General features: G+C 30.2%; 1 protein-coding gene across 1 annotated transcript; it reads right to left on the bottom strand.

Annotated features, from left to right (window-relative positions):
* Nucleotides 1-2,768: 2,768 nt before the first annotated feature.
* LOC132936748 (uncharacterized) lies at nucleotides 2,769-9,193 on the bottom strand. The gene is made up of 3 exons (XM_061003506.1): nucleotides 9,158-9,193; nucleotides 6,614-7,582; nucleotides 2,769-2,948 (listed from the first exon to the last, which is right to left on the bottom strand). The coding sequence occupies exons 1-3, from the start codon at nucleotides 9,191-9,193 to the stop codon at nucleotides 2,769-2,771; spliced, it is 1,185 nt and encodes a 394-aa protein (XP_060859489.1).
* Between the last annotated feature and the right edge of the window lie 8,331 nt (nucleotides 9,194-17,524).

Raw genomic sequence — 17,524 nt, 5'->3', positions numbered from 1 at the left:
CTACATACAATACAGATAACTGTCTACTGATAAGGCTAACTTCAATATCAGACTTGTAAAATTGGTCTCGATGATTGCACTTTTATATTAATTATTTTAACTTTATTAAACTGGAAATAATGTTATTTTATCAATGGAACAAAATATTATAAGGTGAGTTAATGAAAATTGTATTTGACTAGTTTTATTTTTACATTTATTTAAAAATCTACAAAATTGGCTTATTATAATGAAAGTGATTACATAGAATCTGAATTTTACAAAGAGGAAAATGTTGAAAATGCTTTTTAAATAATTTTAAATCACCAGTACGGTCTTCTAGACTTACTAGAAACAATGAGGATAATATGTCGGTCAGTAAATAAGTATTAATATTTTTAATAAACATGGTCAATAAAGTCTGATATCTTTATCCTTTTTATGATTTTTCATGCTTTCCTTATTGAATATGTAGGGCCTTGGTCATCAACGTCCTGGTTTCTCTTCTTTAGTAATTCAGTGTTTCTAATTAGACATCAGTAATATTCTTGTCCACTTATATTTATAAAATAGTTAGTAGTTTGACCACCAATGTGTGTACTCTTTTTGGAAAACTCTCGGGATATATTATATATTTTTAGCCACTTCTAGTGTATTGTTAGGAAATATCTACTATAAATAATCGGGGATTTTTGTGATTGTAAAATATAAAATCAAAATGTTCAACTAATAACGCCCAAACAAAGCTATGTGTATATTTACTATAAGGAAATAATCATCTGTAGGCTGTTTATTGTATCATAATATAAGAATAAATATGTACACACAACTTGTTTTGCATCATATACTGTACGGCCAAAGAGGTACTGAGAATTATTGATTATATATTATATATTTGACAATATAATAATCTTCTTAAGATTTAATATAAGAAAGAAGGTTTTATTAATAAAATCGAATAAAACAAACCCATGCAGTAAAAACACTAGTTCATAACCACAATTACTTTTTCTTTATATTAATATATTGTGAGAATCTGGTAGTTTTTGAGACTACCAAAAACCACCCACGACCAAAGGGGAACACTTTGGTCGTGACCTATGAGCTCCACCGACTTGGCCCTCGGGTCATCACGCGGTGGAGCTCATAGGCTTTGTTACACGCAACGGCAAGCTGAATGCCGAGGATTTATTTGGGGGAACATAATTAAGTTAAATAATAATATGGGAGTTTTTGGTAATCATGTGGATTTATTTTACATGGTTATGTTAAATAATAATAAGTTTTGACATTAGGTATAATGAAAATTTCGGCATTAAGGTATAATATAATACGGGTTGGCACATGGCAATTATAACAATTTTGACATATTTTGCTCGGCCCACTGGAGGCGGCACTCCATGTTGTTCATGGTGTGCCCTCACAGGGTTACCGGGAAAATGTTATAAAATAAAGGGGGGGGCAGGGTGGAAAAATTATATTACGACGGTTGACTGCGTGGTGGTGACGTTGACTGGATCAGCCGGGCCCGTAGTCAGGACCCTCGTGGTGTACTTAGCCCATCATGCTGGTGATCATGTCGGATGGCGTAACGTGGACACGTGGTTGACGTAGACAAATGTAATTCAAGGGTCAGAACGTCGACCAGGTAGGTGAAGCGTCGTTGAAAACAATTGTCGACCAGACAGGTGGAGCGTCGTTGAACGGATAAATCGAATAGAATCGTAGTGTCGTTGGTATGAGACGCCGAATAGAAATGTAGTGTCGTTGGTAAGAGACGTCGAAAAGAAATGTAGTGTCGTAGGTAAGAGACGTCGAATAGAAAAGTAGTGTCGTGGGTAAGAGACGTCGTTGAAAAGTACTGTAGAGACCCGACGACGGCGATGGTGCCGAGCCGGCGACGGAGCTTTTTGTTGGAGTGGGGCAGTGTCGTATCGTAACGGGAATTTTTACAATAATCGGGGATGTTCACAGTTTGTTCTATGCCGGTGCGGTGCCGCCGAACTCGACGGAGGCGCCGACAGCACCGGCGGCCGTGAGCTGCGACGTGCAGACACCGATCAGTGTGGGTTGTGGGGGCCGGGGGACGATTGTTACATAATACTGCGGTCATTTCTGCATTAGCGTGCGATAACCATAACAATAGAACAATAAGGTATGCTCGTAAACGATAATATGGGTATGGGTATGTTCATCTTATATATAAAAATGAATCGCAAAATGTGTTGGTAAGCGCATAACTCAACAACGCCGGGACCGATTTGGCTGAAATTTTTTTTTAACTGTTCTGAATTGCCAGGAGAAGGTTTTTATGAACGAAAATTTTTAAAAAGTCTACCGAATAAGTAGAAAAAGTGCAAAAAATATTTATTGATGTCTGTGATTTGAACCCGATACCGTTAAAATATAAAAAATAAATTAAAACTATAATATTTTTTTTGTTGCCATGGAAATGTTAAAGACAATATTTATTCAATTTAATTGTTTGAATAAAATATAAAAAAAAATTACTGGGAAGACCTTAAAAAAATTTGTATTAAAAAAACATAATAATTTAATTTTGATATGCCTCCTATACGACGAAGCAATTTAGGTAGAATAACCCGAAATGCTACCAACCAAGCTAATTACCGATCTAACCAAAGTCCACAAGAACGTGACGACAGAAATGAACGTGAAAGAATTCGGATATCACAAACGCGTGAAGTGCGAACGCGAAATTCAACTAATAATCGCGCAAACTTGAATCGAGCTGCTTTTAGTTACGATGTGTCAATTGACTACAGTAACTACCAGTGTGTTGTTATTGGTTCTATGAACTCAGTTTGCTCATATTGTAAGGCTTTGAAGTACAAAAACGAGGCCAATGGTTTGTGTTGCGCAAATGGTAAAGTGAAATTGATACCATTGGATCCACCACCAGAGCCGTTGTACTCATTGGTTTCAGGAATAGGAACAGATTCCATACACTTTTTGACAAATATCCAAAAATATAACAATTGCTTTCAAATGACTTCATTTGGGGCAACAAATGTAGTTCGTGAAAGTTTTATGCCAACTTTCAAGGTATGTATTATAGCAGTTAATCATAATTATTTGTTGATCATTTTTATATTATAGATTCAGTTTTAGTGACACCTTAATTATTTTGAAACACAATAGTGTCGAGCCGGCGACGGAGCTTTTTGTTGAAGTGGGGCAGGTCAGTGTCGTATCGTAACGGGAATTCTTACAATAATCGGGGATGTTCACAGTTTGTTCTATGCCGGTGCGGTGCCGCCGAACTCGACGGAGGCGCCGACAGCACCGGCGGCCGTGAGCTGCGACGTGCAGACACCAATCACTGCGGGTTGTGGGGGCCGGGGGACGATTGTTACATAATACTGCGGTCATTTCTGTATTAGCGCGCGATAACCATAACAATAGAACAATAAGGTATGCTCGTAAACGATAATATGGGTATGAGTATGTTCATTATTTTTATAATAATAAGGCAAAAAATGCTGTGATGTTACAATATATATATTTCCATAATGTTAAGTTGCAATTGCAATTTGTAATTTTTCATTAAAACATTTTGATTTTATTTCGTTCCATATTACTTATCTATAATCTATCCTTAATGACCGTGGAAAATATAAAACTTACTTATTTTTGTTGGATAATCATGCTTAAAATAGTTATTTTTTCTCTTAAATCAGTTAATCCACGATAATGATTTGGGAATGTCCTTTAAAATAATCTTTCTCTGATGTCATATTTCTTTTTTATAATAAAATTGTATTTGAAATCTATATAATAATTTAAAATTTAAATTCATTTTTTCAAATCATTAGCACCTGATGCTTTGCCAGTGTCAATTAATGATGTGTTGAGTATTATTTACTCATTTAATTAATGAGTAAAAAATTCATAGTATTGAAAAATATTATGTTAATGGTGGATTTGTCTTTCAACAATGTATAGGATATTTTGAAAATTGTTTACTTAATATGTGTACTGGCTGGCAAGGGTTGGTAAAAGATCGAGATTTGGAAAGAATTTTCAAATTGAGTTTACTGGAGGATCTTAATTTCTAAAATAAGACACTTGTTATATTTTCCTCGGTATTCTCATATGGGGAATCAGGCTTAAAATTGTAATGGTCCTATTGTAATGACCTATGATGACACGTTTTGTATTAAAAATATTAAAATCTTATGAACATTTCGGACAAGAACTAATGATAAAATTATAAACCTGATAAAATGCTTATATATTGTAATATAATTTTTAAAATACACTGTTTTTAGTCAAACAAACTTAGATTTTCTATAACCACTTAGTATAGCCGTCATAAAACAAACTGAAGTATTAACAAAAACAATTGTATTAAATGGCATTATTTAAAAAATTTATTGTAGTTAATGTACTTTTTTAAAAATAATTATTAGTTACTAAATGTTATACTATATTTGAATTTGTAAAATCGGTATCATATTATTTTAAAAAATAATTGTATTAAATGGTATTATTACATACATAACATAGTATTTATAAATACATTTGAAAAATTTAAAAATACATAGGCACAATATTTTTAATAAGAATTTAAAGTTCACATTATGAGGAAATTTATCAAATTTAAAATTTAATCATTATTTTGTAATTACAACTTTCAAAAATGTTAAACTTTTATAGTTAAGGATTGAAAGTTTAAATCAAGGCTCAGCATAAACAGGTTATATATAAATTAGTTTTTTAAAGAGAATGGATAGAGATCATGGACTGAAACTTGAAATTTGTGTTTTGAAATGTTTTGGTAAATTATTATGGTTTTATAACGATTGAGTATGAATTTTGAAAAGCTTAATTTTTTGATTGCATTATTCTACTTTTGATATTTATATGATATATCAAATACAGCTCACTAGGTACTGACTACTAAAATGGTAAAATATATAATAACACAAAGTTTGTAAATATTATGACTATAGGGGGTGTGGGGCAGATTGAATTCTAGTAAATGTTCAGAACCCGACCCGTAGAAAATTACTGAGAACGCCACTGTAACAGAGAGTTTGAAAGTGGTGCATCTAAAAGGGGAAGAAAAATTTCCAAAACAATGAATTAAAAAAATTTAGAGAATTGATGAATAATTTTGAATTCAAGTCAGGTAATTGTAACCGATTATCATATTTGTGTCCTTTCGTTTTAGGAAAATATAGAGAATATACAGCCGTTATTATATAAATGATATTTATTCTTAATTTATATTATACTAGCATAGAAACATACATTAATGATTAATACATCATATTTAAGCGTGGTATAGTATAGGTATGAGAACAGTGAGTGAATGTATAATTTCATAATATACCTATTAAATTATGGTATTTAAATTTTGTGTTTTTAGTTTGTTTAATAAATAGATAAGTGTTTTGTAAAACAATTTTTTTTTAAGGGGCCTCCAATTGGTAGTTGCACGCCGGCCTCCCGAGATTTAGATCCAGCACTGCATAAGTAAAACAAAAACGCAAAGTAAGTGCGTCATTGCATATACGGCTAGTCTGAAGATTTCAGACAAAAAACACTAAACCTTATGGCATCTCTATAATATTAACTAAAAACCAAATCGTGAGCATTAACTATATAATAAATGATCCATATTGACCAATGACCAATGAATGTCCGTGAAGTTAGCCGCAGAATGTCAAAATGTTGGCTCCAAATTTCGTCAATAATTTGTAAGTATTTGTAAGCACAATTTGGTAATTTTTAAGTACTTACGTTTTCAATTATCCTCAAAAGTTTAAATCACGTCTAACTTCCACAAAACTTGGCCGTTTTGGCATTTCAAAGTGTTGCGAATTGTTGCAATTAATTTTCAAAAAGGTGGCACTAGTTTGGAGACGATACGACAAAGTCGGGGTGCAACATGAACTTGGCACCCCGAGTGAATTTTATTTTACTGGCCTGAACATTTTTCGCAAATTTTTTAATAAATTTTAATTCAATAACAACGCGACATGAACTGTTCGCAGAAATAGGTACGTTTCAAAGTAAGAACCTAAATTTGCATTGAATTTTATAATTATTCTTAAATATTATTAAAACAAAATATACCAAATAATAATTATAATACTTTTCATGTGCATTATTTCTTAATTAATTGATTTATTCATAAATATTTTATTATTTAAAATTATGTACTAGAGAGCTAAGAAGAAAATAATGATATGAAGTCTGAACAATCCAGCCACACGTTATGATTAGTTTCTAATTATTTGCTTTTTTGGGATCTAGGACGTTTCGGTGCGGGCGATTCGGCGCTGACAGTTCGGCGCAGACGTTTCGGCGATATGTCAATTCGACGATGTCCGTTTCGGCAAGTGACCATTTCGGCGAAATTTTATAGTAAAAAAAAAAAATATAATTTAATATAAAAACGTGTTATATAATATAATAAGTAATTTTAAATCATAAATAAGTCAAAATAATAATTATTATTTGAATGTAAGACAAGTCCCTTTAAATCGTAAATAAATAAATCAAAATAATTATAATTATTTATACCTAGTTAATACAGTTAAACATATGATATAACATTATTTAGCCAATAAAAAAAAAATTATCTACAATTTTATTTTAAAGCAATATTATTTGCTATACCTCTTAAAAATATCATTTTATTTTGCCTATCATAATTATTTACTAACCTTTTTATTCTTTTATCTGTGTCTTGAAATTTTTTCAACTTCCTTGGAGGACTATTTCCCGACACAAGATTTTCATAATACGTGTCACGCCCGGCTTGAATTTTTTTGAGATTCGCAATGAAGGTCCATATCGTTGGATGAGTACCCATTTGAATATTTAATCGTCGGTTCGCCGCCTCTGCATGATTATTTGTCCGATCTGTATCATTCAATATTCGTTGGTGAAGATTCCACATTTCAGGAGAATATCGTGGTTTTCTTCGTCCTATACGTCGATTTTTCTTCCCAATATAAAATTCTTCAAACCACTCAAATAATGGTATAAGCTCATCTGGAAGTTCGTCTGCCAACTCATCTGCAGCCATATCTAAATCACACAGTGGTATAAACGCCAGTGCAATAATTGTTTTGGTCGCAACACAAAAATTTGCTTCATTATTATATTTTGACAGTAAATGTAACTCCCCAACTTTTTTCAAAAAATTTTGGCTTAAATGAAAATAACATCCAAAAATATTTATATTTACAAATGAATTTTTAATTGCTGTTATGGCTCCAAGTTCAAAATCACAAGAAACTGATGTTGGATGGAGATCAGGTTGTAATTGATTAATCATACTAAATAATTTTACATATGTTTGTTCCTTTTTGTTAGGTAGCAATGCATAAACTGCAGGATGCACTCCCCCTAAAAATTCAGCTAAAATAACATAAACTTGGCAAAATAGAGTAGGTGCCACTTTGAAAGTTCCATCCATGTACCATATTTTCGAATCTTTCAATAACTTGAGTCCAAGTGGTCGACCAAATATTAATATTCTTTCATTGCTAGGCCCACTATCAGCCAATAAAAAAATTTCATTAACTCCGATTGATGGTGAATAATTTTGATACTCATCGGGTATCTAAAAAAAGTCCCATTCCTGCTTTTTTGGCATAGTTTTAGAGTGGATTGGGTCAAGTGCGTGGACGTATATTATTGGTATCATTTTGAAATTCGTAATTTTAATTCAAATATATGTAGATTTTTTATACAAAAGTGTTTTTTTATTCATCTAAGCTATTTTTATTTAAATTTCGTATTGTATAATAAATCTATGAGTAAAAAAAAAATAGTTATACCAAACATTCATGAGCTTATAATTCCATACCCCAATTTTATGTTCCTATAAATATAAAGTAAATAAAATGAATTTTATTTGAAAATTCTGAAAACCTATTTGTAAATGTTTGTAAATTATTTGCAAGTTGGCTTTGAGAAATAAGTCCTGTTGTATTATTGGTAGCAAAATTATAATATGGACAGCAACACAATCATATGTATATAGAATATAAACAACACGGCACTCTTGTACCGACAATAAAAAAAACAATGAATAATAATAATATATATGTAAAAACTCAAAGATTGTCGGTGCTTTGCTGGCCAGCCGCTACCACCTGTGCCTGTATAATAATTTTATGATAGGTGCACAACAATAATGAGTTAACAATAATAAAATAACTGGCTAATCGAGCCAGACAATAATATTTAAATGGCAATAGCTAGATATAGCGCTTGTGGCTAAATAATAATAATATAACAGTACAAAATATGAATTAAATAAATCGCACTCGTGACATTATAACATAATAGTATTATGTGAAATAACGATGCGGTGTATCTAGACAAATAATAATAATATTCAAATGGCTATTAGAGCCGGCGCTTACAATTTAATTTAATATTATCTAAACCAATAATAAAATAACCGGCTGTTCGAGCCAGATCACGATATATGAAACAATATAATTTGATATTTACAACTTGCAAGGCGATTCGCGCCTGCAACGCATATTATAATAAAAAGAACGATTTGCGCTGCTTTCGCGTTAACGGTAATTAACGGACTGCCGGCTTAGGCGGCTGTGGTAATTATACATGGACCGGCTCGTCGTCGGCGGCCGTGCCGTTTTACGTAATAGATAACAATAATATAGTACAGCAGGTAAATATAATAGTGTAATAATTCAATTAGACAATAAAATTAATATGTCGTGTGTATGCCGGTCGGTGGCGGAGTGGTGGTACGAGGTAATATAATAATTATGAATATTTTATTCGTTGGCTTGGACACCCCCTGTCTTATAATTTTTATACTGGACAGGGAATTTATTTACAAATTCTGAAAACCAATTTTCAAATATTAGCAAATTTTATTTCTACTGGCGTAAAAAATGTTTTTCAAATTGTTCAATCAGTGTTGCCAGCTGTTGCAATTAATTTGTAAAAAGATGGTACTAGTTTGGAGACGTTACGACAAAGTCGATGTGCAACGTGAATTTGGCACCCCGAACTATGTTTCTTTGTGTAGGTTCTAAAACTATGTTGCAAATTTTTTTTCAGTGTTGCGCAATTTTATTAATTTGCAAAAATATGGTACTAGTTTGGTGACGAATACGATACAATACGTGTCATAACCACGGTCCTCGCTGTATACCACCTTTTGCAAAAATATGTCGACTATGTGTGTCATGTTGAGTCACTATATTAATGTACTAAGTGTGATTATTTTTCAGTACCAAATCTATTCAATATACCTATGTGGTGTTTATAAATTAATTATATTGATATGCAAAGACATATTTTATTATACTAGGTACAATATTTGATGTTATATAACAATTAACAGACTATAGGCTAGTCCAAATGTTTGCTCTCTCTCTCTAATGTAAAACTGACTACCTACTATACCTATGAATTATTTATATAATATTTTTAAGATTTTTGAATTCTAATGTTCATAAATATTTATTTATTAATTCAAAATGTTTACTGAAATTTTTAAATGTGATCATGTGGAACGCACCCTCGGACTACCCCCAAACTACCCTCGGGCTTTGGTTAGTACTTATAATATGGTGTCTGTGTTGAATCCTATATACATTTAAACCTATGATAAATAATAATTTGTAAGTGGCGCTGGGTAAAGAAAAAAAGGTGGTTCAATTATTGTGGATGTAATTTTCTGATTGGCCGTTTTTTTATCACAGTAAATATTGTATAGCGGCCAAAAAAAAAAAATAATAATAATATTATATTTAGATTAACAAGACGTGTACTATATAAAATAATAATAAAAGTTAATCATCATCGATACCGAATTTTAGCATAGAAATAAACATCATGGATTAAAGTAAATATTCTATTAATTTTGTAATAAAAAAAACCTCCACTTTTAGAGAACCTTACAATTATTATTAATTTTTTATACCCAACTGATAGTTAATGAAAAATATGCTAATACTATTATTATAGCCGTCCGTATAAGTGTTTGGTAAAGGTAAAATGTTTGGTTACCGTAAGACGATTACCAATTATAATATATTATATGGAAAAAGTTTTATATTTTATTTAAAATATTATAATTATGCTAATAAATGTAGAAATCATCAAAAGGTATATTATGCATTTATACGCTCAATAATAACGAAAAATCGCGAAAAAAATATAGCAAGTCATAAACATCTGAGCTCTAATTATTATTATTATTATAGCATAAGTACAGGACCAGACTGCGCTCCGCGAAATAGAGTTTTATCGTCATATTATATTATTATAATAATACTTATATATTTATAATTATATGAGTTAGGTACAACAGGCGTACAGCTCAAACAGCTGCCTATAAAATATACAAATGTATTCTATTGGACCAGAAGGACCATTAATATTATCACTTTTATTATTATCGCTGTATTCCACGAGTGAATAAAAATATAATAAAAACTAATGTTTAATAATATTAATATACATTAGATAACGACTAATGAGCATACTAACGTGTAAAGTAAATAGTTATATTATTATTTTGTTAATGACGAGGTTACCCTAATAACAATTATGATTATAATATATTAATACATTTATTGATTCAAAAAATTCTATTTCGTAACTGCATCGGCAAAGAAAAAACTAGGTTAGTATGCTTGGTGAATTACCGTGTACCTATATGGCAGGGATGGGCAACTCAATGCTACTAAAGGGCCAATTTTGAATGTGCGAAAATCTAGCAGTCCAGAGAAAATTGGAAGCAAAAAAAAAACCTAATGTTAACAATACCTCTATAAACAATATAATATTATTTACATTTAATAGTTCAACACTAGATAAGAATTTATATCTACGTTTTGCGATAAACATTATATCGATTTTAATAATTTTATAAATATAATAAAATAAAATACAGAAAAATCTTAATCTTGCATTTCTGTAAATTACGTTTTACCTTTTTAGTTCAACTTGGGCCACTATGGTTATTCGTTATTACAATGTTATAATAATATTATTAATCAAAAAATTGCTGTCTGGGAAGTGCACACCTGGTGACATGGCCAAAAACAACAACAACGTCTGTACAATTATTTTTATCTATATAATATATAACCCATAGCAACCATTAAAAAACAAAAATTTCTATCGTAAATCTCAAAATTCCTGTTTGAGCACCTACCGGGGGTGATCACTTCCCTTTTTAAATTAGCCTATGACACTCACAAAAATTGTGGCTTTGTATTGGTGAAAGAATTTTTGAAATCGGTTCAGTAGTTTCGGAGATTATCCCGAACATACAAACAAACGCTATCATTTTATATACCTATTAGTATAGATAAAAATGAATGTCTGTGTGTAGATTAGACCTCTGGGAAGAAGATAGGCTAATTTAAAAAGTGTTAAATATGTTTTTTTTTATTCATCGGATTTTAGTACGGATGTGTTAGGCTTTTGTATTAATTGATTATATTAATCCTCCGTAGGTGGAATTAAGTAAAAATGACAACACTTACGTACAAACACCACGAGGTCCACGATATACCGCAGGTAGATTGCCTCCCTGATAATATACTGCAGCGAATCAGAAGCGACAAAAAAAACCCAAAAACCTATGGCGTCACTATAATATGAAAAAGAACCAAATCGTGAACATACCAAATCATTATACCTATATAATAAATTATTCATATTCACTAATGACCAATGGCCACGTTATCGAGGAAAATATACTTAGACGTATTATGATATAGTAATACTAGTAACCTGCAGTAAGTATAATATACCATTTTGAGTTCAAGAAGTTGATAAACTCGAGACAGTTTTAAAATAAATGCATTATTATATTATAATATAACAAGTCGTATAGTACGACCATGCATTACACATATTTAATACATAGGTAGGTTCCTACATAAAAGGAAATGCGTTACCGCATGCATGTTTAGACGACATATCTGAGGATGATATCCTAATGGAATAACAGGAGAATAATCTAGAAAGTGTCGACGTAGGTGTTGCTGGAATTGAATAATGGAGGACTATCGTCTTAAAAGTGAATGAACTAATAAATCTGCACGTAATGCTAGAATAAAGTCAAGTGATGATAATAATTACTAAACCGTATCCGTCATACAGACAAAAAATAACCAAACAACAATCGATACATTTTGTAAACCCATAGATATAATATGAGTAGTTTACTTAATAACCACGATTACAGACAAAAAACACAAAAACCGATGGCGTCACCATAATGCTAATAATTAATAAAGAATCAAAACGTGGGTAATAAACGATCCATATTGACGATATTATCGATAGAAAAATACTTAACCCTAAACGATATAGTAATATTAGCGACTATACCTACCTAGTTGGGTATGTATCACATTGTAACTTTCATAGCAATCATATAGAGTAAAACAAGACTTCCCTACTTCAGCGCAATGACTTCACTGAGAGTACACAAAGTGGAGTCTGGAAAAATAGGAAAAAAATATTTAAGTCTTATCAAATCACACTAAAATCACTTAAATTACCTACGCCTTACCTACAGGGACACGCTATCAAGATAGAAATAACATAGTGAATAACTCGTATATGTATTAGGTAATAGTCAGGTGTTTGGTACGTGGTATAAGTATAATAATGAAATATGAATGTATTACTAACAACAATACTGGTATAGGTATACTTATGATTTATAGACTTCTAGTTTATACATTGTTGAATAAAGTAGATAGGTAGGTATAAAACTTATCTGCCACCTACCTACTAAGTACTAATTATTACCAAGCAACATGCAGTAAGTAATTAATCCAATCAACTTTATTTGTTAGTTTGTTATGTAGTTATAACAATTTGGTTATCACTTATCAAACTAAATTTATACAAGTTCATACAATCATACATAAATAAAATAAAACAATTATTAATTTCAATTTTTTAAAAAATTAAATTCTTTATTAATATTTAGGTATTATGAAAACTTTAAATTAGGTACAGAAATAATTAATTATTATTAGCATTAAGAAATCAGATTGTTTATTATTAGTATACCTTAGTAGATATAACTACATACTATGATTATTATTGTTAATATAAAATTATTTACATAATACAATAATTTAATGGAGTTACAATCAGATGTATTTATATTTATGTATTTTTATTAATATTACATTTTGGGATGTCTCAATGATTACACAACGTACTCCCTAATAGGTTGTGGTTTTTTTATAGTTAATATTTTTAGATTTTGTCGATGATTATCTCACAACGACGAGATGTCAAGATATCTCTGGGACATCACATCCGACAATTGCATTATATCTAGTAGATAGATCGATACTACTCCGCACACAATAACACCCATAGTAGTCGAATAGTAACTTCTATTTGTTATTTCAAATTTAAATCGCATAGAAATCACTTTGTGACATCTCAGAGAATATAATTATAATCACTTTTTTTATAACATCTATTTAAAATTAAATAGTAGTAGTTATGCGATGTCACATTTGAGACTTAAAAATTCAGTCCCTGAGAAATCGAAATCACATTTATGCACACAGGGATAAATTGAATAACATGTTATATAATTTATCTATATTATCTTGATTTTCTATTAAAGCTTACGCGACTACCTATATATATGCATTGTGCGTAACGTTTAAAAGTACCTATACCTAATTATATATTGCTAAACAATTAATTTCCGATCAATATTAGATAAACCTAAAATTAACCTTAAGGTTGTCGATGACGGTTTTTACAATTTTCCATAATTCTATATATAAAATGTTTAAATTATATTTTATATTTTAATCACAACCATTATTATAATACCTATCCACTTATCTTCTGTCCGATAACTATTTGGGGTAGGGTTAATATGGTGTAGTGTATCAACAAAAATGGCAACACAGGAAAACATTTCGATTTTGATTATTTTTTATTTAAAAGAAGAGAATTTTCTCAGGTTGTATCAATGCCTGAATATTAATATTACTTTAAGCAATGCTAGAAAAAAAGATTTGACAAATAAAAATTTTGTGTATTATTTAAATGTATATTTTGATTTCTATAGTTATAATTTTGAAAATCAGGCGAATCGAACTGCAAAATGTTCTCTTCTTTTAAATAAAAAAAACTGACAAAATCCGACTATTATTGAAGGCATTGAGAGTTTTAAGACCTTTTTTTGTACTAAAAACGCACCGGCTGCTACGCCTTTAATATACAATACAAATAAATATGATAAAAATGTCTCATAATGGTCGAATGACGGTGATCGATGTAAACAATGGTTTATAGAGATTGTGATCAGTAATTCTTCCATCCTTAAATCACTAAAAATGTAACCACCTGAAGTGATAGTATTTCCTCCCCACCCCCTCTCCTTTCACATAAATAACACCCAGTGATTATTATGTACAGTACTTGATCTTGATAATTTTTAGAAATTAGTAAGAACTATACACTTTTAACATAATATAATTACATTTTTTTTTTTACTAAAGTAAATCGGTGTACCTAGGTAATGTTTAGACCTTAGACTACAGTAGTTTTTATTAGCAACCATTATGTAGGTTAGCAAAAAATTATTTTTCTCTTGTCTTCTAAGTTATAAGATACCTACATTTTTTTATGTTTGCGCTTGTAATAAGATCATAATCAGGCACCTTGCCGCGAGGCTTTCGTTTTAATTAAAATATTGATTTCACCCGGGGTCGTGGGTTTATGACACGGGGACTTGCGCTGAGGGAACCGAGATGAATTGTTGAGTTATTTAGATAAAATCTCTATCAGGAATTAAGTTTGGATGTGGTTTGAATATTTCGACTAAATCATCGTGAAAAAATTTATTTCGTTTATATACTGCTAAAGATTCATTTTCTGGTTGAGGGTCAATTTACTATGTTTCTATTAATACTTTTGGTTTTTTTTTAAGCAAATCGTCGATAGAATAGATTTCATACTTATGTGATATTTCACAAATGTATGCATACAATCGTTTTTCACAATTTATATACAGTGTTTATTATACACGATAAAAAATATTTCGATTTTAAACTACGGGGATGGTTTTATGGTAGAAAATTTGATCTAGTTAATACTTTTCAGAGGTCTAAAATAGGTTAAAAATTCCCTATACTTTTCTCAATAATTGAGGTGGGGCAAAATGTGCGCTATAATTTACGAGCGTGATAATTTATTGATAGAAATATCGCAATATAGAGATGTCAGCTCCGGTTATATACCTAAAAATTGTCATATACAATTATAAATGTTAATCAAATGTTTAACATACTCAGCAACTGATATAGAATTGGTCCATATCCTCGTAATTGGTCAATTGTGGTATTATTAGTTATATATGTATTTGTATAGGGAACGGACATAATTCTAAATAAAATTATAATTATCCTAACAATATATTAACTATAACAATAAAGATATAATGTTATAGACACAATGTTATAAATTATTCATAAGAGTACAAAACAAAAAACGTTAAGGTGTTCGTGTGTATAAGGGGCAAGATTTAGGAAAGATGTAATTTCGGTTCCGCTGCCCATGGCATTTGTGTTTAGTGGTCAATGATGATTAGTGTGAGTTTGATTGTATTCTATCTACACATTTTCTGTATGTGCATTGTCTGTAACCGCACCGTCGACCAAAAATGAAAAGCGTGATTTTTTGCTCAAAACACCCTTTACAGGATAAACTCATACGGATCGTCGAGTGGACTGATTTCATTAATTATTTTTTGTTAGAAACAGGATCATTTTATCAGGCCACATTGGACCGAATTTTAATTTCATTGCTTAAAACAAACATAGAATAAAAATATGAAAAGATTGAACGAATTGGTCATATTCAAGTTCCTTTATATGGTCGCATAGAAATAGAAAAGCCAAGAATTCCATTTTCCAAAAATAAAAATAAAAATATCGATCACTACGAGTTGTAAAAGTTTTTCCCGAACAGCATATATTTGAGCAAAAAAAACAGGTCAAGTTCAGGCCCTTGAATATATTACCTAACAAATAAACAAGTTATCTTTGAATAATTTGTTACCATCCAATTGCATCGCATAATAAGAGTCAGGAGAATATTATGTTATATCATTTTTATAGAATTATAATTATATTCAGAAATTAATTTCAATAATATAAATGTATTAATATAATTTAGATAAACTGCATTGTAAAGAGGTTTCTCATCTATTGAAATCTAACTAATAAGTTTTTTTCAACAATTGACAATTGTTAATAAAACATGAAAAGCTTGACAATTTAATACAAGGTTAATTTTAAGTTTTTATTACTGGAATTCCAAAGCGTAAATAGCGTAAGCGTAAGTCCATATAAGTTTTTAATGAGCATTCGAAGTTAAAATTATAACGAAAAGATATATATTATATTTCTTTTAAGTTGGCCCCCGACTTTCTCCAATCGCTTCAATAAATGTACAAATATGAAATAATTGAAAATTGGTTTAAGTATTCACATAAGAATATGCTAGTATCTGCATTATTTAGGTAGGTACTTGTGAATACCAATAGGCCGGGTCTTATTGTGAAGCTAACTCACCACGGGAGGCCCTTGTAACTTACTATACAGAAGAGCGACAACCACTTTTTTTTTATTCATCAGATTTAAATCGGTAGAATGTACATTTCAGAACCAGCACAGTTTGTACTAGAAATCTAGTACCTATATACTATAAACCAGGGGTAGGTAACTAATTAATATTTTTGATGGGCAACAATCTGGAAGTTGTTCAAAAGCCGTAAAATTTGCTAACGTCGGTATAACCAATAAAAAAAAAAAATAAAATTCAACTCTAGAACCTTATACCTAATAATGTGGGTTTTTATTTTATTTTTTCTTGTCTGTTGGCCACCATTTTCTGACCCCTGCTATATAAATAAAAAATCCTTCCCATGTCATGAAATATTATATCATAAATGTTATTATATTTCAAATAATTACAACTTCATATATAACAGAATAGATTGAATGATCATTACCTATTAATTTATAAAATATTCCATTCATTTCATTCTTACATCCGAGGCTAATGACCTAACCATTATAATATAATATTGCCTATGAATACAAACGTTCACGTCGTGAAAATAATAATATATATCAGTACCTAAGTGGAATCACCACAAGGTTTTATATTATACATATTATCTAAACTTTTAAACCAAACTATTCTCAGATCAAGAAATGCAACTAGGACATCATAATAAATAAACATAATTATATAATAATATAAATAATAATAATATGAAACGATAACACGGATATACGTTTTGTACTGACTACTATAATACTGTATACAACCAGTGTTGTACATTAAATAGATAAGAATATACATGCGAAAAGTAGATTTACTTACTTCTAACATAAATTAAATCAAACATAATACGGTATAATTTAGAATATTTATTTTATGATAAAACTATTATTATTGTTTACAATCAAATCATATTATTAATATACATTTATTGATTCTC

Source organism: Metopolophium dirhodum, chromosome 1 (assembly GCF_019925205.1).
Source record: "Metopolophium dirhodum isolate CAU chromosome 1, ASM1992520v1, whole genome shotgun sequence".
Lineage (NCBI taxonomy): Eukaryota > Metazoa > Arthropoda > Insecta > Hemiptera > Aphididae > Metopolophium > Metopolophium dirhodum.
Note: the sequence above shows the minus strand (reverse complement) of the source record. Positions and strands in the feature narration are given on the sequence as shown.

Bases quoted from the DNA above. Each gene is read 5' to 3' on its own strand.
- LOC132936748 (XM_061003506.1), bottom strand. From the start codon at position 9,193: ATGACACACATAGTCGACATATTTTTGCAAAAGGTG. The intron at 7,583-9,157 runs GTATACAGCGAG...GACTTTTTTTAG, and splicing joins ACATATTTTTGCAAAAGGTG to ATACCCGATGAGTATCAAAA. The intron at 2,949-6,613 runs GCTTTAAAATAA...TTTGTCAAAAAG, and splicing joins GAGGTATAGCAAATAATATT to TGTATGGAATCTGTTCCTAT.